Genomic DNA, 26,635 nt, shown 5'->3' with positions numbered 1-26,635 from the left:
TTAATATAAATCCAGTACCATGCTGTCATGGTGCTGTTACGTGTATGCAAATTCACGTGCTTAATGTGAACGAGCCTTTTGGGTGGCGTGGTTAAAGTTGCGCATGCGCTATGAGTGCACATACGGGTACTTCTCAGGCATGCCGGGTAATCTGTGACGTTTCGCTCTCTCAAAAGTTGGGCCATTTTGTCATCATGCGCTAATGAGTAACTCTCATAGGAATGAATGAGGCCCCGCCTCCCACGCTGTATCCAGTTCTTATTATACATCCATGGACGGGACCTGCTGCCACCGAGCTGGAAGTTCCAGAGCTAGCTGAAGCTACCAAGCTAAGCTAACATGCTCCCCATCTGCACGCTGCCGTCGCATTTTACGTTTCTAAGGTAAACGGACATGAAACTATTCAGCAAAACTATAAATAATAATCTAAGTTATTGAGTTTTTAGCATAATACTTCAGAATCTTAAAATCCCCTAACGTTTGTATGCAATTGTGCTAAATTCAACACTGGAATCAAGCAAATATTAATATGTTTGCATGACATTAGTTATTTATATTTTGATATCACTTAATTATATGTTTAATACATTTAAGTCAAGCTAAGGTACATGTGATGGTAGCTAGTTAGTGCTCTTACCTGTGAGGCCTCCTCCAAACAGCATAATAACCAGACTGTATCATTAAAACTAAGTACCAGTTCTAGATCCTTGACTTTAGACAAACAATTCAAAAGAAAACATGTATTTAAAGACCAATCTTTATTTGAATGTGCCTCTTAACCTGAGATATTAGTTATACAGTAATAGTATTGACAATCTAAAAAAACTGAGCAACTCAACAGTCAACTTTATGTTTCTTATTGTCTAAAGCAGTGGTTCCCAAACGGTGTGCCGCGGCACACTGGTGTGCCGTGAGACAAGTCCGGGTGTGCCGTGGGATTTTGTGACAACCATACGTTATTATTATTGCAATATACAACTATACAAAAATAATTATTTTTTAATTTACTATATCAGTACTTTGTAGGTTTATATGTACGTAATCTGCGCGACTTGCGTGTCCACATCTCCTCGTGCAGTGCTGCATAAACATGGCTGAGTCAGCGATAACTTTCGAGGGGTGGAGGTAAGCCCATTATTTTGAGTTCGTCCGAAGAATAGACAGGAATGTGACGGTGAGGTGCAAACTGTGTCCAGGCCAGAAGCTGTTATCCACTGCTGTAAACACCACGTCAAACCTCAACAAACACCTGCAAAGAACACATGCTAAGGTGAAGCTAACGCACACGCTACTTGTTGTTTGTTTTATATCACGCAGTCTGTTCTTCTTCTTTGTCTTCCGGTTGTTGCCTGTTTTGAATGACAAATACACACTACCGCCGCTTGCTGGTAAGGAAAGTTATTGCCACTCACGCATGCGCAGTTCGTACGTTCACATGTATCTCACTAATTTGTAAGTCGGCAAAAATATTTACAATAGCACATGTTTCAATGCTGATTGCTGAAATGTTACATTTATAATTTGTAGTTCAGGACCATGGACAATGCAACTTCCTTGCATTGACAGTTCTCTGTGCTGAATTTCTGCTGAGTTTCCTTTGCCATTTTGTGACCTGTCTGGTTTAAATGAGTGTGTTGCTGCTTTGATGAAGCCTAATTTGATAAAGTTTCAAATTAATTTCTGAAATATTTCGTTAATACATATTTAATGAGTAATATAGTTGTCTTTGTCACATTTTATTTGGCATTAGTAAATAATTATGCACATTTACAGATATTTTACATGATATGAGTGATAACACGTGTTATAAGGGCTATTTTTGCACAATAGGTGTGCCTTGAGATTTTTACTTGTCCTTTGGTGTGCCTTGGGCACAAAAAGTTTGGGAACCACTGGTCTAAAGCATTTATTATTTTCATTTTCCCCCTCTCATATTCAGTGTGGACGGATTGAGACAGCATGGTGTCCAGAGAGCTGCAGAGACTTCAGGGAGAAACCTCCGTGTGATGGACGTCCAGTCTATTGGTTTGGAGAGGACTGAGGGTCTTTCCTCTGCGAGGAGGACCAGGCCTGATGGAGGAGCCCATGCTGGGCAAAGCAGATACCAACTGCACAGGCCTAGTCTGTCACTTTATTTGACTAAATGTGTTTACTTATACATTTAATAGGTTTACACCTTCTGTCCATATGTGCTTTTTATTTAAAACATGTTTGATTAAGTTTTGGTTCACATTTCAATAAATTGTATTTGTATTTGCACTCCTTTTGTCCATTATTCTTACTGAAAATGTTAGATTACACATTCACATCTGACTGAAGATTGGCCCCATTTATTTGTGACATTGCAAACTCTGCGGTACAAGGCACAAGTGATGTGAAACTCATAAAGTGAAGCAAATAGAAATAATCAGCTGATGGAGTGTAGATGTGGAAATAGCTGCATTCGATCAGCTGACTGTTTTTACAATAAAAGTAGTTTCTTAGTGAATGTCCTGTACTGGTCTTAAAATCTCATAACATCAGCTTTTAATGTTCCTCTTGGATGTTCTTCTTGACCCTCAGAGAAGGAGAAAATGTCGTGTCTTTCAGGCATGTCCTTTTCTAACAAAAATGACAAGGTTTGGGTTCGTTCTTCAGATGACTGTGACGTTAACGTGTAAGCTCAATAATGAACTCCAGCTCAACCAACCATATTGTAATATCTAAGTAATCATCTTGAAATATGACATTAATAATTGTAATATACACATCTTATTGTGAGGTTGATTTCAAATACACTACTTCGACATTAGCTTGTCTACATACTTGAGCATAGCCAATTTAAATTAACCTTAGATGCATACAGTTCCTACCTACATAATAAAATATCTCTAAGTTACAAGGATGACCTTATTTTATCAACCTCAAACAGAAGCTGTTTGTTCTACAGTATTATCCCACTTAACGCTTAACACTTGTCTATTTCGTTTTAACCTTTATATATACAGTCTATGATTTGAACTTGGAGGCTACGATTAGCATCGTTAGCACCGATGTAGCTACGACTAGCTTACATGCTAACCCAAGCCTTACCATTCATTACGTAGCTGATTAAAATCATTAACACATAAATAAAGCACTCAAATTTCACTTACCGCATTCATGCACCGTCTGTTTTAACCGCAGAGCGAGTCACAATAGTCCGATATATAAGCATGAAGAACAAACAATCACGGCCGGCTACAAGTTGTGTTTCCTGGATGAGCTGAGCAGGCAGAGTCCCTGTAGCTAGCTTCATGGAGCAGGTAGCAGAGAGACAAGAAGCTAACAGTGGCAGTCACTTCACAGAGCCGTCACTCTACAAGAGAAGCAAGATGAATTAAAGGGGGATGAAATTATTTTGTAGTTAGCTTTCTATGACATATGACTAATTTGTCCAAGGTTTTTGTCCATTAATTTGATTTCCATTATGATATAATACACATGTGAAAGCGGAGGTTCTTGGCCTGTTGGCAATGAACAATTTGGCACTGATGAGATTAGCCCTGGACAAACACACATTTGTAGACTATTGCCTCCTACAGAGTCACACCATCAAATATGCTTCCTTAGAACAAGAAAAATGTTACTCACCTGCAATTGTTTTGCAGATGTCTCCACTAAGACCTCCACAGAGGTTGCTGCACACTTGTTAGAGAAGGAAGACAGTAAGTTATAATTTTTGAACAATTAAAAATACAAACAGCAGGTGAATTGCCCTAATCAGCCCAACATCATAAAAATCTCCTCCTCTGATTAAGTAACAAGTCAAATAAAGTGATACAAATAAGAGGAACTTACTCTTCTAGCAAGCGAGGCAATGTCCTCCTTCATTTGAGGAATATCTAGTGTGGGGTTGTACAGAAGGGAAAAAATAAAATCACACCAATTACAATCATCAGATCACCATAGCTGCAAGCAACTTGGATGCTATTTGCATCCAAGTTGTAACACGGTCCATTGACAGCACATTTACAAAACAGAAAAGTCCTATCCAATTGTATTAAACCAATATTGCAATACAATAATACTTACGCTTTATTATGAGGTCTTTCAAATGATCATTTTCAATTTTTAGGGCCAAGTTTGCATCCCTCAACTCCTGAATTGTTGTCTGCATTTTTTTCCTCTCCCACATTGAAGTATCTTGCTCCCTCTGCATCTCACTTGCAGCCTACACACACACCACACACCACACACACACACACACACACACACCACACACACACACACACACACACACACACACACACACACACACACACAAACACACAAGTTGATTGTTTACCTTAAACAGTTACTGTTATGCAGCTACATCTAAACTTACTTTTACAACACGCAATGGATGCAGTCAGTTACCTTTTTCTTGGAAATAGGTCTCTCCTCTTCGTCCAGATGAGCCCTCTTCTTAGCAGGACCCTTCTCCTCCTCCTCTTCATCACTGTTGACGTATTGCAAATTGGGCTTGGTAACCCGTTTAGAGGTGCCAGCCTCGTCATTGGTCTCCATCTCACAGAGTATTTTTTTCAGGACTCTTCTCCCATTCTGGTGCAAGATAAATCAAACATTACGTGACACAGTAGCAAACACTGTACTGCTATTTGCTGTTATGGTTGCTCGCGCCGAAAAGCGTAGCTGGCTCAACATATAGTCTACAGGGGTCTTCAACAGGGGGTCCGGGACCCCTAGGGGGTCCCCAGAGTTACTACAGGGGGACCGCCAAATCTTTGTGTGATAGGATCATGTTTTTACATGAACCCCAGCATTATTTACAACACCATTTTATACAATATGTAGTTGGTGTCCCTGCTTCTTCTCTCTCTCAGCCAAGGGGTCCTTGGTCTGAAAACGTTGCCTGGTTTACAGGCTTTTGTTCATTTAATTAGTTACTAAAGCTAAATAAATATGGATAGCGTGTACATACTTGCAACCTTGATGATCCTGGCTTGATACACCGGCCACTGTCTATTAGCTCCCTTGCGTCCATGGTGCCATTCCACCAAAAACTCCTCAGGAGTTTCTTCGTCGCCATTCAAGTAATTCAGTTCATTAAAATCTCGAACACAGTCAATCGGCAGAATGCTCCTAAGTCCCCTGTCACTACCCTTCTGTCCACTCCACCAAGGCAAACGTGCACATGGTGTAATTGAATTTGTATGTTTGTTCTGTCGTGTTGTGTTTTCCTGTATCCGCGAGCGTTTGGAATTAGAAAGCGCGTGCACATCAAGCCCCCAGGAAGTGCGCCGGAGTCTAATGAGAATATTCATTGTGGCCAAACGGTGGTACTACACTTCCTTTAGGTTGCTGGGCCCTGAAACACTTTTTCCCATTGACTTACATTGGGAAAGAGTGGTCTGTAACTCGTTGGATAATTTTTTTTAAACTAAATAAACTACCCAGTATGAACACTTGTATAGCCCTTATTAAAAACATTAGTTCCTCAAGTTGTAAAATGTGCTAATAACGTTATTCTGAGAGTTATTTCCCTCTGCATTATGAACGCGCATCGAACCCACGGGACCGCGCCGCCCGGCACGTTCATGTTAGCTGTTCAGCATACATGCGTTTATCTTTACCCATGGATGCACAATAACAACGGACCATATCGCCCTACTGCCAGCCCACTTGCACTGTGTATATATATATATATATATATATACAGTGCAATAATTCTTTCATGCTAAATTAAGCTCTGTTGGATATCACTAGATCCTGTTGCAGCGTAACATAAGTACATAACGATTGATGTTACATTAGCATATTTACTAGCTAGCCGCTAGCTGCTAACTGCCGCCTCGTTAATATCAAATCCATCATCCATCATAATCCATCACAACCCAATTGACGTGCTTGATGTGAACGAGCATTTTGGTTAAAATTGCGCATGCTCTATGAGTGCACATACGGGTACTTCTCAGGCATGCCGGGTAATCTGTGACATTTCACTCTCTCAAAAGTTGGGCCATTTGATCATTTTTATCATTTTATCATCATTTATACATTTTAAGAATGGCGTTTATCTTTTTTGAGAATTAGTTCTTATTTTATTTTATTTATGTGGTTCTACAACAGATGATACAAATGTTTGAGTCAGTAAATGTGTAGGCCTACTAACAGAGGCGGGGGTATGTGTAACGGGGACAGAGCTGGCTGCTGTCAGACGATCAGCTGTGCAGTGTCATCACAAAGCTGCTTCGGACGTCACATGTCACGTGATTTGAAGCAAGCTTCGAATCACTGCTTCTATGGAATAGGAAGTCCAGGGTTGAAGCTCCGTTCGAAGCTTCAGTGTCAAACTGCCAACACTAGTAAACAGACAGTCAGTTGCCAACTCGCCCGTTGCCTCAAACAGTTTAAAAATGGATCGACTTGTAAGATATAAACGATACCTCGTCGACGACGAAGCGGCCATTCCACGCACAACGAGGAAAAGATGGAAAAAACAGTAAGTAATCGTTCATGAAAATGTTTGCTAGCGATGCTAATGTTAGCATGCCAACGTCAACATCGAACGTTATAATTAATGTCATTTTAAAAAAATAAATAATTTGACACTTGCCGTGGTAATGTAAACGTATATTTTCTAATGTCAATATAGCTACTTAAAAGTGGAACAGCTAGGGGCATTAGTATAGGCTGGGGCCCATGGCTGTTGAAGTAGCTAACATAAACATTTTTGGAATATGAGGCAAACAAACCATGCAAACGGCTACATTCTGTTGTTGGGCACAAACCAGTGGTGGAAAAAGTACTCTTACTTGTATCAATACTGCAATGTAGAAATACTCTGTTACAAGTAAAAGTCCGATTATTTACTTGAGTAAAAGTACAAAAGTATTGGTACAATTTTTGTTTTAACTTAAAATGCCAAGTAGGAAGTACTCGCGATGCATTGTGAGCTTGTAGATCTGCTATTTTCATATGGCCAAAACGTTTATAAGCCTTTTTATAAGTGGTTAATGTATGTTTTGTAAAAGTTTTCAAATAATTGTAGTGGAGTAAAAGTACAATATTCGCCTCTGAGATGTAGTGGAGTAGAAGTAAAAATACTAAAAATTGGAAATACTCCAGCAAAGTAAAAAAGTACCTATAATTATATAAATTGTACTTAAGTACAATACTTAGTTACTTTACACCACTGGCAGAAACCTATAAACATATGTAATAATCCCCCCCTTTATAGGCAGATACACTGACACGGACCACTATTGCGGTAAGCATGTTGTAACTTCCGGTTGTTGTCATCTCCGGGTATCCCGTGTGCCCGTTCTGTTGCTGATAGCTTATTATCTTAACTTAATCGATCGTTTTAAAACTCTTGATCACGGCAACTGCCTGACGTTGTAATCACACGTTACTATAACTTAAGCTCTCACAACTCTCCTTCTCTTCGCGACTGTAACTCCACAGTTGCCTACACTCTTTTCGGGTTTGCTAATGGTAGCTACTTTAGCTTGATAGCTAGCCATGGCTCTTTCCCCACCCTCGGGTGCTATTTCCTGCTCTAACTGTCTTATGTTTGGTTACTTCCCTACCTCCTTTACTGGTACCGGTACATGTGTTAAATGTAGTATAGTTGTTAGGTTGGAGGCGGGAATCATAGCCATAGAAGCCCGGCTCCGCATCTTAGAAAGTAACTCAGCTACAGTAAAGCCCATGTTAGCCGGTGCGGACCGGCAAAAGGTAGCTCCTATTAGCCGTCCCCCAGCAACTCCCGAGCAGCAGGGAGACTGGCTGACTGTAACGCGAAACCCGCAGGTCCCCACCAACCCGTTCACGTATCTAACAGATATTCCCCACTCAGCGAGACACCCGCTGAGAAGCCAACTCTGGTTATTGGTAGCTCTATTATGAGACACGTGAAATTAAAGACCGAAGCCTCCACAGTCACATGCATTCCGGGGGCCAGAGCGGGCGACGTTGAGGCGCATCTTAAACTGCTGGCTAAAAATAAACGTAAATACAGTAGGATTGTTATTCACGTCGGTGGTAATGATGTTCGTATACGCCGATCAGAATGCACCAAACTTAATGTGGAGTCGGTGTGTAGTTATGCTAAAACAATGTCGGACACCGTAATCTTCTCTGGTCCCCTCCCCAATCTGATCAATGATGACATGTATAGCCGCATGTCCATCATTTCAGCGCTGGGTTGTCTTGGTGGTGCCCAGCAAACAATGTGGGCTTCGTAAATAATTGGACAGCCTTCTGGGGAAAACCTGGTCTGATTAAGAGAGACGGCATTCATCCTACTTTGGAAGGTGCACATCTCATTTCAGCAAACATTTCAGGGCTTTGTGGACTTAATCCATGACAAACTGGAGTTGAGACCAGGAGGCGGAGTCGCAGTCTTACACGCTTCTCTGCGCTCTCTCCTAGGCAGTCATCCATAGGAATCCCGAACCCAATAAAATACCCAATATTAGCGGTGTGTGTGTCTGCCCAAGGACAAGTTAAGGTAAAACCTAATAGAGGTGTCATACATAATAACCTAATCAAAGTAAATGTAACAACTACTACAGTGCAACAAAACAGGAATATTAAATGTGGTCTCTTAAACATAAGATCTCTAGCATCTAAAGCAATATTGGTAAATGATTTAATATCAGATTATAATATTGACATATGCTGTCTCACTGAAACTTGGTTGAGACATGAAGAATATGTCAGCATAAATGAGGCCACTCCACCCAGCCATATCAATACTCATATTGCCCGAGGCACGGGCCGAGGAGGTGGAGTTGCAGCCATCTTTGACTCAAGTTTACTTATCAATACTAAACTAAAATTAAATTATACCTCCTTTGAAAGTCTCGTTTTTAGTCTTACGCATCCGACCTGGAAAACTTTGCAGCCAATTTTATTTGTTACAGTGTACCGTGCACCAGGTCCTTATTCAGAATTCTTATCTGAATTCTCTGAGTTTTTATCAACTTTGGTACTTAAAACAGATAAAGTAATTATCGTAGGTGACTTTAATATTCATGTTGACGATGATAAAAATAGCCTTACTGTTGCATTTAACTCTATATTAGATTCTGTTGGTTTTTGTCAGAGTGTAAATAAACCAACCCACTGCTATAATCACACTCTCGACCTTGTTCTGACTTATGGTATTGAAATTGAGCAACTATTAGTCGAACCGCATAATCCTGCTTTATCCGACCATTTCTTAGTAACTTTTGAAGTACTGTTACGAGACTACAAAGCATTAGTCAAAAGCTCCTGCAGCAGAAACCTATCTGTTAGTGCTATAGCCAAATTTAAGGAAGAGATTCCACCAATACTTAACTCGATAGCATGTCTGCATGTAAGGGAGGAAACTTATACAAATGTACACCACCCCAAATTGATCATGTTGTTGATAGTGCTACAGATGCGCTGCGAATAAAATTAGACTCTGTTGCTCCTTTGAAAAAGAAGAAAATAAAACAACATAGACTAGCTCCATGGCATAATGCCGAAACCCGCAAATAAAGCAAAAGTCGAGACAACTTGAAAGGATATGGCGTTCTACTAAACTTGAAGAATCTCGTTTAATTTGGCATATTACTCTCAATGAATATAAGAAAGCATTGCGTAAAGCGAGAGCAGCTTACTACTCTTCATTAATAGATGAGAATAAGAATAATGCAAGATTTCTTTTCAGCACTGTAGCCAGGCTGACAGAAAGCCACAGCTCGATTGAGCCTTCTATTCCCATAGCACTCAGTAGTAATGATTTTATGTGCTTTTTTAACGATAAAATTGTTACTCTTAGAAACAAAATTAATGACCTCTTGCCTTTGACCAGTATAGTGTTATCAACAGCTCCCGGAAACGTAAGTTCTAATATTACACTAGATAGTAAACTAGAATGCTTTTCAGCCATAAACCTTGAACAATTAAATTCAATGATTCTCTCTTCTAAACCATCAACGTGCATTTTAGACCCAATTCCAACTAAGCTGTTGAAGGAAGTTTTTCCATTAATTAGCACTTATTTATTAAATATTATGAATATGTCTTTATTATCAGGCTATGTTCCACAATCATTCAAAGTAGCAGTGATAAAACCGCTTCTTAAAAAGCACAACCTCGATCCAGAGGTTTTAGCCAACTATAGACCTATTTCTAATCTTCCGTTCCTCTCAAAAATTCTTGAGAAAGCGGTCGCAAAACAGTTGTGTGATTACTTAAAAAACAATGATTTATTTGAAGCTTTTCAGTCTGGCTTTAGAACACATCATAGCACAGAGACAGCTCTGGTTAAAGTCACAAATGACATTCTAATAGCCTCTGACAAGGGACGTGTCTCTATTCTTGTTTTGCTCGATCTCAGTGCTGCATTTGATACTATCGACCATGATATCTTATTGCAAAGACTAGAGCACTTAGTTGGCATACAGGGAATTGCTTTAGACTGGTTTAGGTCCTATCTATCTGAACGCTCTCAGTTTGTACGTGTCAATGATGAATCTTCCACGCAAACCAAAATTAGCCATGGAGTGCCACAGGGCTCAGTGCTCGGACCTATTTTGTTCACATTATATATGCTTCCGTTAGGCAATATTATAAGGAATCATTCTGTAAACTTTCATTGTTATGCGGATGATACTCAACTATATTTATCAATCAAGCCTGATGAAATTAATCATCTAAATACAATTCAAGACTGCCTTAAGGACTTAAAAACGTGGATGACCTTAAACTTTTTGATGTTAAACACGACCAAAACTGAAGTTATTGTACTTGGCCCGAAGAATCTACGAAACAAATTATCTAAGGATATACTAACTATGGATGGCATTAATTTGGCCTCCAGTAAGACTGTAAGGAATCTTGGTGTTATATTTGATCAGGATTTATCCTTTAACGCCCACATAAAATCAATTTCAAGGACCGCCTACTTCCATCTACGTAACATTGCAAAAATCAGGCATATCTTGCCTCAAAACGATGCAGAGAAACTAGTCCATGCATTTGTTACTTCAAGGCTGGATTATTGTAACTCTTTATTATCAGGGTGTACCAAGAAGTCAGTCAAGTCGCTTCAGCTGATTCAAAATGCTGCGGCTCGTGTACTAACCAGAGTTAGGAAAAGGGACCACATTACTCCTGTTCTGGCTGCCTTACACTGGCTCCCTATAGAACACAGGATATAATTTAAAATTCTTCTTCTCGCCTACAAAGCCCTTAATGGGCAGGCGCCATCTTACCTTAAAGAACTCATTATACCCTACTGTCCTACTAGGGCATTGCGTTCCAAGAATGCAGGGTTGTTGGTTGTTCCTAGAGTCTCTAAAAGTACAATGGGAGCCAGAGCCTTTTCTTATCAAGCTCCACATTTATGGAATCAGCTTCCAGTTTGTGTTCGGGCGGCAGACACCCTATCCGTTTTTAAGAGTGCGCTTAAGACCTTCCTTTTTGATAAAGCTTATAGTTAGGGCTGATTAGATTCAGCCCCTAGTTTTGCTGATATAGGCTTAGTTTGTCGGGGGACATCTTACTTCTTCCTTCTCTCTGTCTATACCTGTGTACTCTCATGTTCCGATTAACCCAGCTTCCCCAAATGTCTTTCTTTTTGGTGTCTATATATGCCGGGATCCGGAGTCATGGATGATCCTGCGCTCCTCTGTCCTGGATCGCGAGCCCTGGATCTTGAGTCGTGGCTGTGGTCCTGGATCATAGGTCCTGGATGGATATCCTCGTGGATTCATCTTCCTATTATACACACATGCATTTCTAAACATTTGGACTACCTATGTTGCAAATGTATTATCTTTTCAATTTACACACGGCATCTATTGCACGTCTGTCCGTCCTGGGAGAGGGATCCCTCCTCTGTTGCTCTCCCTGAGGTTTCTCCCATTTTTCCCTTTAAACTGTGGGTTTTCTCCGGAAGTTTTTCCTTGTACGATGTGAGGGTCTAAGGACAGAGGGGTGTCGTATTGTCATACTGATATTTTGTACAAACTGTAAAGTCCACTGAGACAAATGTAACATTTGTGATATTGGGCTATATAAATAAACATTGATTGATTGATTGATTTATAAATGAACCACATGAAACCTGGCATTCCTGTATATGCAAACATTCGATGGACAATAATGGCACAAATAGCTGATCTGATCGACCATAATCTTAAACAATTAAGGCTATAATTACTAACTCAAAAAAGGGATGCCAGGCTATAAGTGGGTTAGTCTGTCTGTGGGTTTTATACATTTTTAACCAATGAAAAGTATTGACCATTTCATTTTTTAAATAAAATTAATACATTTTAAACACCTTTTAAGCATCTTTACATGTTATGTATAGGTTTACACACACACACACACACACACACACACACACACACACACACACACACACACACACACACACACACACACACACACACACACACACACACACACACACACACACACACACACACACACACACATTGTGTGTGTGTATCACACTACAAAGGCTAATCCTAGAATGAGGCTGACCAAACTATTTTCTCTAATCTCAGGCATTTCACTGAAGATGTGGGCAATGGTGAAGCTGAGGCCTCTACTGCTTCTACAGCACAGTAAGTTGCCAACACATGGATAAACATGCAGTCTGTATTCTTGAATGGGAATGAACAAACTATTTTCTCTGATGTTAGGCATTTGACCACAGGTGTGGGCGACAGAGATGCTGAGGCCGACACCTATACTGCTTTGAACGACAGAGATGCCCAGGCCGCCGCCTATACTGCTTCGAACGATCAAGATGATGAGGCCTGTACTGCTTCGAATGACAGAGTAAATTACAAAAAATGGCTAAAATATTCAAATGTCTAAGTCAGTGCTGCCTTGAATTGTTTTTTTGTGTCCTACAGAGTGTTTGTTAGTGACGAGTATCCCTGTCTCTCTAGCTCTTTAATAAACAGATAATTCATTTTCAGGTGGGTTGCCAAGTTCAGCCAGTAAGGAGAGATTACCCGTTTATCGGGGGAGACTCTGTTACTGACCAACACTTAATAGCAACTATTACTATCAGAATATAGAGCTAGTTTACACACACATCACTTGCTATACTGTTATCAATTATTAAACCATGGGCCAGACCAGGAATCTTAATCTAGTCTGTGATTTAGTAGAAGGATATGACTATTTAGACATTAGTTTTGATTTAAGGTTTAAGCAATAGGAAGCTTGTGATGTACTAGTCAAACTGTTGAGACATATTTTGTGCACTTTGAAACTAATAATCCAGCAATGGCGCCTATTGACTTCATTGTAGGGCGAAACAGTTCTAAAAGTCTCTTTTAAAGCTGATTCTTAATATGAATACCATCACAAAAAACGTTTTTTTAAAGAAAAAAAATGCAAACTTCCTATTGATATTTTAAAAGCTGGATCCGTGTTGCCAGTCCGGGTCGTCTTCCTTTCTCGACAGCAAATTATAAAATAAACATTAGGTTGATATTTGAAAAGATGGTAATTAAAAAAGGCACCACAGGGTTTTGTGATGTTATATATTGTGAAAATGTGCTTTGTTTGCGTTCGTTTATGTGCTAAAAGGATGGCTCAGAGCTGTTTGGCCGTACAATGGAATTCAATGAGTAGCTATTTTAGTTATTTATAAGCAATGGAGCAATCACCAGCTTACTAGTTACATTATCTCAAGTTAATTACACAGCTCAAACATCTACCAAGTGTCCTATTGCTTTAATCCAGGTGGTTGCCTACCATCCGGAAGAGTACATTTGTTTGATGCAGTCTTGCACTGAGATTGCTAATCCACTGTTTCAAATTCACAGATGAACCAACCACCTGTCCCAAGCGCTCCACCTGAGGAGCCAGTAGAGGGACGGCTACAGGACAGTCCGACATCAGACCAGATCCCATCGAAGGAGCAAGTCGAATTACTGCTTCTGGCATTAAAACTCAAACATGGAATAACACACAGAGCTTTAGAGGACGTTATGAAAGGTATTAACTTTAGTGGTGGTCCTTCAGTTAGTGGGTCCATGTACATGTTCTACAAGTCCTTTGATACAGTTAAAGACGTATTGGAAGCAGGGGCGGCGCCAGGGGGGAGCTAGGGGGTGCTGAAGCACCCCTCAGGATTGCCAAAGCACCCCCTAAGCACCCCCAAGAAATATGTGTGTTTTTTTATTTTTTATTATTATTATTATTAAATTAATTTAGAAATATTATTGATTACATCAATGCAAATGTGAAAGAAACACATTTTTGACCAAAAACATAAAGCCAACACAGGTGATATGATCAGGCCAATGGCCAGCACCCATTCCATTTTTGACCTACCCATAGGCTAAATTACTTTGTGACACTTGAGTGACTTCCTGTTAGCTAGAGTGCCAAATTATTTGCTAACAGCAAAGTGAAAAATGTATCATTTGTTAGTCCTTAAACGTCCACGTGTGGACACTCAATCAAAACCACCTGAAAGCGAGAGGGATTCTGCACATAATAGCATAGCCTCGTGAGTACAAGTAGCTTACTTCTGGGTCTCTGTGTTTAATTCAAGCTCTGCTCTGTGTGTGTGTGACACCATTTTGTGTGCGTGCGCGAGCGAGCGAGAAAGAGAGCTCGCGCACCGGTGGGTATCTACTGGAGATCGTTGTGGTTAGCATCTGGTGCTAGCTAGCCAAGCTAACGGATATAAGGAGCTTTTTCAACAACAAGGTGGAGCGAGAACTCTCTCCTGTCAGACTGAGAGTCTCAGATAACCTCAGCTCAGGTGAAGTAAAGGACTCGCAGTGTTTAGATAGTTAACTTTAGTCTAGTTATCTCAGTGGGTCTCAAACGGTTTGTTTTAAAAGGGGAGTGATTTGTAAAATATCTATAAAGAAATAGAAAATCTGTTTACAGTTCTGTTTCATATGTATGTTGAGAGATACAGTATATCCATAGATCTCTTAATGTTGCTCTCAAACAACACCAGATTGATGCTTTTAACTTCTAAGGGGAAGCATGCCCCCGGACCCCACTAGAGGAGGTGAGGTCCCTCCTAGAGGAGGTGAGGTCCACCCCCCACTTGTAAAAATAGCACTTTACCCCTGCTTACACCTATATGCCGTGAGCTGATTATCGAGCCTTCATTGTAACAGTCGCGGGTACACTGTGTGTGCGTGTGGGGAGTGTTGCAGTAGAAAATTCAACTGTAGCGCTGGTGCATTAATGGGAAACCCTTAATGTTTGAGCACCCTCTATGAAACGTCAAGCTACCCCACAGCACCCCCTAGAGAAAATCTCTGGCGCCGCCACTGATTGGAAGTACACTATGTGTGCAAAATCTGCAACCTGAGCATGGAGGAATCTCCTGACACCGTCAAGTGCCCAGTCTGTGACTAGGTCATCTCAAAAATAGATGCACAAAAAGATCAATGCTTTTTATACCTGCCTCTAAAAAGTCAAATACAAAAACTGCTACAGGACCATCACTTATGGAAACATTTAGCACACCGGTTTGAGGAGAAGGACCTCTCCATCATCAAAGATGTGTACGATGGACAAATGTATAAAAAACTATCACCGCTTCACCAGACAACATATCGCTGGCTTTCAGCTGTGATGGCGTGCCGGTGCACAAATCAACTAAAAGCAGCTTGTGGCCAATTCTTTGTACTATAAATGAACTGCCAATACATCTTCGTGGAAAACATGTTATGGTCTGTGGGCTGTGGTTTGGTCCAAACAAACCCAATATGAATATTTACATGAAACCATTTGTTGATGAATGCATTGATTTATATGAAAATGGTCTTGCATGGAAAAGTGATAGTGGGAAAGTGGTCTCAAGTAAAGTACTTGCTCTTTTCTTGGTGGCAGATTCAGTTGCTCGACCACTTGTTCAGAATTTTAAGCAATTTAATGGAGAGTTTGGATGCTCTTTTTGCGTGCAGAAAGGGACTACTGTGTTGAAACGCAGGGGGCGTGTAAGGGCATATCCCTATGAAATTGCAGAGTTGAGGAACCCCTCTCAAACCGAGGATTTGGTAGAACAGGCTCTCTTGGGAAAGCCCACAAATGGAGTGAAAGGGCCTAGTATTTTATCTTGTCTCCCCTATTTTGACATCATTGATGGCTGTGTTCCAGATGATATGCACAGTGTGCTTCGAGGTGTAACTTGAAGCCTAACCACACTGTGGTTCAATTCGGAAAACTTTCAATCTCCTTGGTACCTCGGACGCTCAATAGGACAGGTAGATGAGATGTTAACTTCAATTAAACCCCCCTGTAATGTTTCCCGTGTTCCCCGCTCACTTACAGAGAGAACATTCTGGAAAGCACATGAGTGGTCCATGTGGTTGTTTTATTACAGTGTACCAACATTGAAGGGAGTCTTACCTGAGAAATACCTTAAGCACTGGTTCAAGTTGGTTAAGGGGGTCTCTCTTCTGCTTAGTGAGGATATAACAGCACTGCATTTATCTGAATCTGAGAAGTTGCTAATTGAGTTTGTCAAAGAAATGGAGCTCCTTTATGGGACCAGTAATGTAACTTTCAATGCACACTTGTGCCTTCATCGGCCCAATACTGTGAGGAACTGGGGTCCCCTCTGGGCACAGTCTGCATTTGTGTTTGAGTCATACAATGGGGTCATTTTAGACATGATAAAGAGCAGTCAGAGTGTTTCTCAGCAAATAATAAAAACTGTTTGGCTTCAGATGGCATTGCCATCATTTGCCAAAAAAGCCATGGAGGGAGCTTCTGATGAGTGCTTGGCTCTCTTCGAGTCTTTTTCGGATGAGAAAAAAAAAATGCAAGAAGTGAATCACTCTCATGGTGTTACCTCTCTAGGTGGGCCACAAATAAGTACGATCAAAAGGGATGATTTTCTGGCCTTGAATAGCATCTGTCATGTTGCACGTAGAGTCCCTGTAAGGTATTTTAGCAGAGTTGTTGTGAACAGTGAAATTATTCATTCACAAAACTACACACGTGCTTTCCGTAGAAATTCATATACTGTCATGCTCCATGATCGTGAGGAAAGTATTTTCTCTGTGAAGACGTTCATTGTCTGTGATCTAGGGCAGGGGGATACATGTTATGCAATAGGGCAGTACTACAAAAAAGAGAAACATGACATTTATGGTAAATTGAAGAACCCTGGTTATTTCATCCCTGTGGGAAAACTGCTGGGACATTTAGCTGCTATTCAGGCATCACAGATAAAAGCCAAGTGTTTGTTCATTAAAACTGAGAAGATGAAGGTAGATTTTGTCTTCACATTCATTAACCACAGTGAAATGCTCAAATAGACAGACATGGGGGTTTAACAAATATTTTTTTCTTATTTGAAAACGAAAATCTAAGAGAACTAAGTATGATTATTATAGTTTAACATTTTTGCGTTTTGTTTTGACTTTGCTTAAATTTGCTCAATTATTTTACATGTTTGTGTTTTATTTTATATAATACAGTATGTTTGTTGGGGTGAGATTCAAAATGTTCAGGGAAGAGTATTGTGTAAACATCATACAATTTTAACCCATTAAGACCTGAGGCCCATTCTACAAATGTCTTTAAATCCTAAGTTTTCTGAAAAAAAACTGTTGCTATATCAGTGGTTCTCAAACGTTTTAATGTCAAGGACCCCCAAAATTGTATATATTTGGCCACCGACCCCATCTCAAAATATTTTGTTCCAGGGACCCCCAGAACCAAAGATTTTAGTTAATAGCGCGGCATGAAGTGATGCGATATGAGCTTGCATATCTGCTATTTTTGAATAGCTAAAGTATAAAATATGGCTGAAAATGACAAAGATGCTTTCCTGGTTTTAATGGGTTAAAATGACACTGCAAAAAAGAAAATGGAAACTAGAGGGGGGGTGCGCAAAAAAAAAAAACTCACTGTTTGTCAGAGCACTTCATCCTTCTGGGATTTCATGAAGAACAGCTCCAACGCCTGTGTGTGTATGAGAACGCCTCTGGTGCTGGTCCATTAACTGGCAGTGTTTCCCACAGATCTGAAATATACTTGGTGGTAGCGGGGGGGTGGGTGGGGGGTTGAGGTGACGTGCAACAACATTAACATTAACCTTTCTGTTGGTCGCTTGTTAGCAGACCCTTCACGCGATGGCAGAGCGAACAGGTACAGGCAGGGCCCATAGTGATAGCCCTATAGTTTAAATCTACTACCCACACATGAACATATGGAAATGGGTTACTATTTAAAAAATTAAATGTATTTATAAATGTATTTAGGAACCTATCCATGTGATTTTTAGTGGGGGTCGACCTCAAATCCTCTAGGGGGGTCCAGGGGCATGCCCCCCCCCCCCCCCCCCCCCGGTAAGATTTTATTTTTTATTTTGGAGTTAAATGCATCAATCTGGTGCATTTTGAGGGGAAAATAAAGAGACTAGATCTATGGAAACACCTATATGAAACAGAACTGTATACATTTCAATAATCATAAAATCATGGCCATAACCAATAACATACCATTTCCAATATGAAAAAAACACTGAAACTTGTTTATTAATTTATTTGTGGTTGATTTATAGTTGTGAGTGTGTCTGTGCTCCTGAACCAGCCTCTCCTGTCTCCCTCCTCTCCCCCCTGCTCCTCTTTGAGGCAGCAGCAAAGACTAGTTTTCTCTCAACAAGTTTTAAAAGTGTATCTTACCTTTTTTCACCTAGTTAACTTTTTATTTATTTATTCATGCATATTTTACTAATCACATTACATTTCATTTAGCTGACGCTTTTATCCAAAGCAACTTATAATGACCGATTACAGGGACATTCTCCCTGGAGTAACTAAGGGCTAAGTGCCTTACTCAAGGGCACACTAGTGGTGGTGTTCCTGGCGGGATTTGAACTCACAGCCTTCCAATCTTCAGCCCACCTCACTATCCATTAGACCAATCACTACCCTCTCAAATGGAAATATGTGTTTACATAAATGGTGACCACACCGTTTGAGACCCACTGAGAACTTAGACTAAGTTAACACTCAGAGTTCTTTACCTCACCTGAGCTGAGGTTATCCCGAGCTTGAATGACACACAGAGACCAATCAAGGGCTTTGATGTATGATCTGTATGACAGTGGCCATGTTGGCAGGCCACATCATGTGAACAGCCAGTCACCCTGTGTGAGGCAGGCCACTTAACAGGCCAGAAGGAGGCGAGATCAGAGCAAGGGAGCGAGGGATCATTGTCCACAAGTTAATCGATCGCAGATGGCGTTGTGGTCACGGACGAATAAAAAAAAACAATTATAAAAAAAAACAAAAAAAACAAAAAACCTAAATGGGTCGCGAAATATACTTGGGCGGCCGTTAATATACCTGGGCGGCCCGCCCAAGTATAGTCTATGTGTGGGAAACCCTGATATTGTCTTTATACATTGAATTGTCTTGGGCAATCCGCAAACCTCAATCTGCATTGAATGGAAATAAGTACAATGATTAATTCATGTAGTTATATAGAACTTTGGAATAATATGCACATTACCACATTACCTTGCAAAGACCTATATATATGTAGGCATTCTGTATGACATATATGCAAAAACACAGATATATGAGCTATATATGAGGCATTCTGTAGGAGATATATGCAAATATATGAACCTGACTTTGGCATATATGTGGAAATATATGAGCTATATATGACACATATATCTCCTATTAATCCACATATATGAACATATATGAACCTGAATATGACATATGCAACATATATTCTGCATATATTTGCCATATATTGGCATATATGTTCATATACTTTCTTTCCGTGTGGGTATGTCACCTTCCGTCGAGAAAACCCTCTCGCTGGGGACTGAGACTGACTCGGATGTGATTGAGCATGTTTGACGTGTTACCACCAGCATACCGCACTGCTGTCGAACAACGCCGACACACCGTCCTCGTCCGATCCACAACTCGCCCCATCATTGCTGTAGTCCACAGGGAACCCGAAATGTTCCCACACACCTGATTTAAAAGAAGCAGGTGGGTCTTCTAGCTCCTGTGTGTTGTGTGAACTCGCCATAGCTACTAACTGTTCTTCTTCATGTATTGTGTTCGTTTTGTTGTGTTTTGTTCTTCATTTGTTATTTACGGGCGGCTGGCTTTTAGGCGCAATACAACCCCCTGGATTATAAATAGTGTAATACTGCCCTGAGTGACAGACTTTTTTTCCCACTCGTAAAAAAAGGCGTATTCGCCATGTGACTGCATGTGCCGACTGCTCTCCTGCCGGGGGTTCTGCCAACTCCATGTCCTGTCCCGTTGGGGGTCCCGCCGACTACTCTTCTGCCGGGGGTCCTGCCAACCCTGTGTCCTGTGCCGTTGGAGGCCCCGCCGACTACTCTTCTGCCGGGGGTCCTGCCAACCCTGTGTCCTGTGCCGTTGGAGGCCCCGCCGACTACTCTTCTGCCGGGGGTCCTGCCAACCCTGTGTCCTGTGCCGTTGGAGGTCCCGCCGACTGCTCTCCTGCCGGGGGTCCTGCCAACTCCATGTCCTGTCCCGTTGGAGGTCCCGCCGACTACACTCCTGCCGGGGGTCCAGCCAACCCTATGTCCTGTCCCGTTGGAGGTCCTGCCGACTACTCCTCTGCCGGGGGTCCTGCCAATCTTATGTCCTGCGCCGTTGGAGGTCCCGCCAACTACTCTACTGCCGGGGGTCCTGCCAACCCTGTGTCCTGTGCCTCTGGGGGTCCCGCCGACAACTCTTCTGCCGGGGGTCCTGCCAACCTCTTGTCCTGTTCCGTTGGAGGTCCCGCCGCCACCTGTCTCGCCGGGGGTCCTGCCAACTCCTGGTCCTCTTCCGTAGGGGATCGTGCCGAAGCCTGTCCCACCGGCTCTGGTTCCTGCCCGGCCTCTGGAGCTGTCCCGTCAGTGCCTTTCTGCCCGTCCTCCGGAGTTGTTCCGTCGCCGCCTGCTTCGCCCTCGAGTCCGGCCCCCTGAGAGCTGCGGTCTTCGCCTTCGAGCCCGGCCCCCTGAGTACAGCGGTCTTCGCCCTCGAGCCAGGCCCGTCCTCCTGACCCCCTCCACCCACCCTGGTGGTCCTAGTTTTAGCCAGCATGTGTAGTTCTGGGGGGGTCGTTCGAGTCCAGTTTTGAATAGTCTGCCGTGGTTTCGTTCCATTTCAAAGAGCTTGACGCTCGGCGTAACCTTGGCGTACTGCCACTCCAACATCCAATCCCAGAGCTTGAAGATTAATCACGGGGTTTGTCGCAAAGCGGACAGGCGTCCTCACAACAATAGCTGGGGATTGTGGGTAGTGTAGTCTAGTGATGGCAAAATGAAGCTTTGAATAAAGCATCGAACCACTTGGACAATTGTGTCGGAAATAGGTTCATTTCTCGAAGCTTCAGTTACAGAGACCTCTCCTGGCGAAGTGCAAGTCTGCAGTGGGTTTAACGTATCTTTGACTTGAAATAATGAACTGAATTTTCAATGCACACTAAGACTGAATATCATGTTCTATTTGCAATTAAAGATTGATAATTGTGTGTATTGGGTTATTGAGAAGAGACTAGAGCAGGGGTCTCCAACCTTTCTTCACCTGAGAGCTACTTTGAAAAAATGAAAGTGATCAAGAGCTACTTGCATCACATCGCTTACATTTATTCACATCGCCCTCATCAGTTGAATTAAGCTACTTTTATACACGTGTGAAATTGCAATACCTAAAGCTTATAAAAAATCTTAACTTCGCATCAAGGTCCAAGACAACGAAAATGTCTCACATATCATTATGGCCCACATAGTAAGTACATCACTGAAAATGCACATAAATGTCCCTAATCACTAACTGACAAGCATGTTATGGTACATGTGTAAAATAAGTGCATTCACTCTTTTTCACAGTCAGTGAGATGAATGGCACTGCATGGAGTCCACCATAGAGGTGTATGCTGGAGTGTACCCACTTAGGTTCACTCTAATAGAGTCATTTAAATGTCCATCAGTCAGTCTTGTTCTGTATTTAGATTTCATGACATTCATGTCAGAAAAAGCTGCTTCACAAAGGTCTGTAGAGCCAAATAAAGCAGACGTGTTCAGTGCTGCTTGGTGAATGTTCTTATAGTTTTCTGGGTCTACAAGGCTCCAGAAATGTTGTGAGTTTTGCTGAGACCTAGGCTGAACATGATTTTGGAGATTTATAACCTCCATCTCCACAGGATTGACACTGACCAGTTCAGCCATTTCATCTTCTTCTTCGTCTTGACATGAAATGATAAACCATAACAAATCAACTGTATAGGTCTAGCCTCCCTATATCTGTGTGTGAAATTGTTCCATCCTCAAAAACAAAAAACTAATACTTCTGCAGTCTAGCTGCAGCTTCTAGCAACGGTCTTCTGTTTTTATAGTAATGTTCTGTTACAGCTAAGTTGACTCTTGTTTGCATTTTCTGGGCTATTCTTTGTGTGCCCATTGTGCCTAGTCGTGGTCCCTTTAAGAATCAGGATGACATAATCAGATGGGTGTGTCAGGTGATCATTAGAGAGGAAATAGGCAAAGCATGGCTCTGTGAGCAATGTGTTATTGTTTGTTAGAAATCCAGCTACATCTGCATACGTCTTAATGCCTTTGATCGCATCGTATGTAAGTAATGTTTATGTTTGTGTTATTAACAATTACAGATGATTATTTTTAGGAAATATTGTATTCTGTGGTGTTTAATGCTGGAGATCTTCCGAGTTGTCTCAATATTGTACAAGGCTAATGCAAGGAGAGTTAAATGAACAAATGTACAAATGGCTGATTATATGTTTAAAATATGATGCCATTTATAACTGTTTAAGTTCTAGAATTACAATAAATACATTAAAAAGCTTACAGTAAATATAACAAGGCAATTCAATTAATGTTAAAGCTGTGTTGATTTATATCCATTGTGCATATTTGTGTATGTAGAAATGATCAAAGAATTGATTATATTTTGTCTTGTTTATTTTTAGTTTCACACCTTCCTTATATCATTAAACCTGTGGGCAAAGGATTCACGTCTTCAGAGTCTTGGTGTACGGAGGGAGTTTATCTGGCTGTTAAGATATATACACTACATATACCGGGGACAGCACAGTGAAAATACGGCATTCTAGCGGGCAGGACAACGCAGTGTAAGCTGGCAGACAATGACAGCATCTTCACATACAGCCACTGGATGACCGTCAAAACAGTGTCTAAAGAGAGGTACACTATCAGACGGTGCCATGACAGAAAAGGCTTCTTCGCTAAACACGCGCTCCCGTGTTTCAGGCTCCCAACTACGATCAAGAGCATCATCAACTGGGTCCGCTGCAGTCAGGGCACGAGCGAGAGCAGAAGCAGCTAAAGCACGTCTTTCCTACGCCGAAGAGGAAATTAATCTAAGGCTGGATAAAGCTAAATTGGAAGCATCTACGGAAATGCTCAACATACAGAAAGAGACAGCTGCGGCTATAGCTGAAGCAGAAGTATTTGAAGCTGCTGAGGATTTAGACATTGAGAAAGAAAGGAGTAAAAACTGTTTAAGCTCTGTATCATTGGAAGCAGCATTACGCACACAGCAATATGTTGCTGACCAAGCCAAAATAACGGAGGCTAAACCTCAACTAAATGATCATTATGTACCAGCAATTACAAAGCCAAGTCCTGGCGACAGCATTTCACATTCACAGCTCAAACCAGAAGCCAAACCTTTCATTCTCCATCAAACCAATCCTGGATCTCAATCACCTCATCTTACCTCACAGCAGCCTGGCATCAACGGAGACGAGTGTGCTCGTGGTTCACGCAATGTAAAGTTTGAGAACAACCGTTGTACTCCTGGACAGTATTACAGGCCTCAAAACCATAGTGGTAATCCTTCCTCATCGCCCCATCCCATGTCTCCAAATTACAATCACGACGACTCAAACCTGAATGACTTTGTGAGATATTTTGCACGGCACGAGCTTGTTGCTACAGGTTTGCTTCAATTCAATGAAAAACCTCAGAATTACAGAGCATGGAAACGGTCTTTCCAGACCGCAACCCGGGGTTTAAACCTGACACCAAGTGAGGAGATGGATCTTCTGCACAGGTGGCTTGGTAACGAGGCAAGACAACATGTCGAACAGATAAGAGCAATACACATACATCACCCTGAAGCAGGATTAGCAATGATATGGGACAGACTCGAGCGAACATATGGCTCACCAGAAGTCATTGAAGACGCTCTGTTCAAACGCATTGACACCTTTCCTAAAATAACAAATCAAGATTATTCCAAACTGACAAAGTTAAGTGATCTATTAATGGAACTTCAATCTGCCAAAGCAGAAGGAGACTTGCCTGGTCTCTCCTTCTTCGACACAGCCAGAGGCGTCAACCCAATAGTTCAGAAGCTTCCATTCGGTCTGCAGGAAAAGTGGGCATCAGTCGGTGCATCCTACAAGCGGCAAAATCTTGTCCACTATCCACCCTTTAACTTCTTCGTGAACTTTATCAGCCAGGAGGCTATCATGAGGAATGATCCAAGCTTCAACTTCACCTCCCACACAGACACAGCGAAACAGAATGATAAGACAGGTTGGAAACCAAACAAATATCGGGAGGTCTCTGTCCACAAAACAGAGATCTTCCCCGGAGTCGTTACTGAAACCGGTGAGTCCCCAACGAGATCTGAGGACTTTGATAAAATGTGTCCGATACATGAAAAGCCACATCCACTCCGCAAATGTCGTACATTCCGAGCAAAGCCCATTGATGAGCGTAAGGCATTCCTAAAAGAGAATAATGTGTGCTTCAGATGCTGTTCTTCGTCATCACATTTCGCGAAGAACTGTAAAATGAAAATTCAATGTTTTGAATGCAAAAGTGAAAGACACCATACAGCACTTCACCCTGGACCCGCACCCTGGATGGAGGAGGTGGGTCCCTCCTCCAGAGCATGGCGGGGAGGAGGAGAAAACTTCACCTCCTCCTCATGTCACCACCAAATGCATAAACGTCTTTGGCGGAGATCTGGCAGGTAGATCCTGCTCCAAAATATGTCTTGTAAATGTATATCCATCAGGCCACAAAGACAAAGCAATTAAACTGTATGCAATTTTGGATGAACAGAGCAACAGATCATTAGTTCATTCACAGTTCTTTGAAATGTTCAGTGACCAAAGTCTGAGTGCTCCTTACACATTGAGAACATGTGCTGGAGTGAAGGAATCAGCAGGAAGAAGAGCCAGTGGCTATGAAGTTGAGTCTCTGGATGGAACTGTCCACATCCCATTACCCAGCCTCATAGAATGCAATGACATTCCTAACAACAGAAATGAGATCCCAACCCCTGATGTGGCTCTCAATCATGCACACCTCAAGTCAGTGGCGCACCTCATCCCAGACATTGACCCACAAGCCCCTATCACGCTTCTCCTGGGTCGGGACGTTATCAGAGTTCATAAGGTTCGCAAACAGATGAATGGCTCACACAACCAGCCTTATGCTCAAAAGTTAGATCTGGGGTGGGTCATTGGAGGCAATGTTTGTCTAGAAAGCGTCAACAAACCATTGACGATCAACAGCTTCTACACGAAAAACAACAGAACTAGAGTGTCCTATTCTCCAAGTCACTCAGGATTCAGATGGGAAAACCTCCTGTGATGCTGACCACCTTGGAAGTACTGTGCCCAATCTGGACCATTTGCCTTTTGTGCCGACAAATCAGAACCCCACAGATCATGCAACACGTTTGGTGGCTCCAGGTCATTTAAAAGACACTAACTGGCTGACTGGACCCAAGTTTCTGTCCAAGCCAAAGCCTAGTATCTCTGAGAGCACCTATGATCTTGTGGATCCGAGTCCAGACCCAGATATCCGGCATCAAGTGTCTACTTTGAGCACTGCAACAGCTCACAAGCAGCTTGGTTCCCAGCGATCTACCAAGTCCTCTTTATGGGAGTCACTCACTCCTTCTGTTACTCGCCTCTTGCACATCGCATGTGTGTTCAAGGCAACCCCAAAAAAGAACAGTTATCGTAAGGACTGGCATTGCTGCGAGGCAGTATTCACTGTTGAGGAATCCAATCAGGCCGCAGATATCATCATTCAAGCATGCAAGAAGTGGCAGTCAAATCACGTACCAAGATATGAATGGCCTCTTCGACTGACAACACAGACTTTTCCTAACAAAGACGGGAAGTTGCATCAGGTCGAGGTGAAGGTCATCGAACCAGGAGGGACTTCGCTCTTTCTTAGGCCTGTTGCAGAGATGGTGCCTCTTCTCCCCCCAGATGGCTAGGTAATGGAAGTGTTCTAGATTTGGGTGACGTGTATCACGCCAGACGGGGAGTGTTCTGTTACAGCTAAGTTGACTCTTGTTTACATTTTCTGGGCTATTCTTTGTGTGCCCATTGTGCCTAGTCGTGGTCCCTTTAAGAATCAGGATGACATCATCAGATGGGTGTGTCAGGTGATCATTAGAGAGGAAATAGGCAAAGCATGGCTCTGTGAGCAATGTGTTATTGTTTGTTAGAAATCCAGCTACATCTGCATACGTCTTAATGCCTTTGATCGCATCGTATGTAAGTATTGTTTATGTTTGTGTTATTAACAATTACAGATGATTATTTTTAGGAAATATTGTATTCTGTGGTGTTTAATGCTGGAGATCTTCCGAGTTGTCTCAATATTGTACAAGGCTAATGC

At 41.8% G+C, this 26,635-nt stretch overlaps 1 protein-coding gene across 6 annotated transcripts; it reads left to right on the top strand.

Moving 5' to 3' along the window:
- Nucleotides 1-276: 276 nt before the first annotated feature.
- Nucleotides 277-25,512, top strand: LOC117540977. Of its 6 annotated transcripts, XM_034207985.1 has the most exons (6): nucleotides 6,261-6,463; nucleotides 7,202-7,231; nucleotides 12,519-12,578; nucleotides 12,657-12,795; nucleotides 13,797-13,968; nucleotides 22,930-25,512. In XM_034207985.1, the coding sequence occupies exon 6, from the start codon at nucleotides 23,185-23,187 to the stop codon at nucleotides 24,967-24,969; it is 1,785 nt and encodes a 594-aa protein (XP_034063876.1). In that variant the 5' UTR covers nucleotides 6,261-6,463; nucleotides 7,202-7,231; nucleotides 12,519-12,578; nucleotides 12,657-12,795; nucleotides 13,797-13,968; nucleotides 22,930-23,184; the 3' UTR covers nucleotides 24,970-25,512. The 6 variants fall into 6 exon arrangements, with proteins under 6 accessions (XP_034063878.1, XP_034063876.1, XP_034063875.1 ...); XM_034207987.1 differs by lacking the exons at nucleotides 6,261-6,463; nucleotides 7,202-7,231 and adding an exon at nucleotides 277-383; XM_034207984.1 differs by lacking the exon at nucleotides 7,202-7,231.
- The last annotated feature ends 1,123 nt before the right edge of the window (nucleotides 25,513-26,635 follow it).

The sequence above is a fragment of the Gymnodraco acuticeps genome, unplaced genomic scaffold (genome assembly GCF_902827175.1).
Source record: "Gymnodraco acuticeps unplaced genomic scaffold, fGymAcu1.1, whole genome shotgun sequence".
NCBI classification, from domain to species: domain Eukaryota; kingdom Metazoa; phylum Chordata; class Actinopteri; order Perciformes; family Bathydraconidae; genus Gymnodraco; species Gymnodraco acuticeps.
The sequence above is the reverse complement of the archived record's forward strand: the minus strand, read 5'-3'. Positions and strand labels throughout refer to the sequence as shown.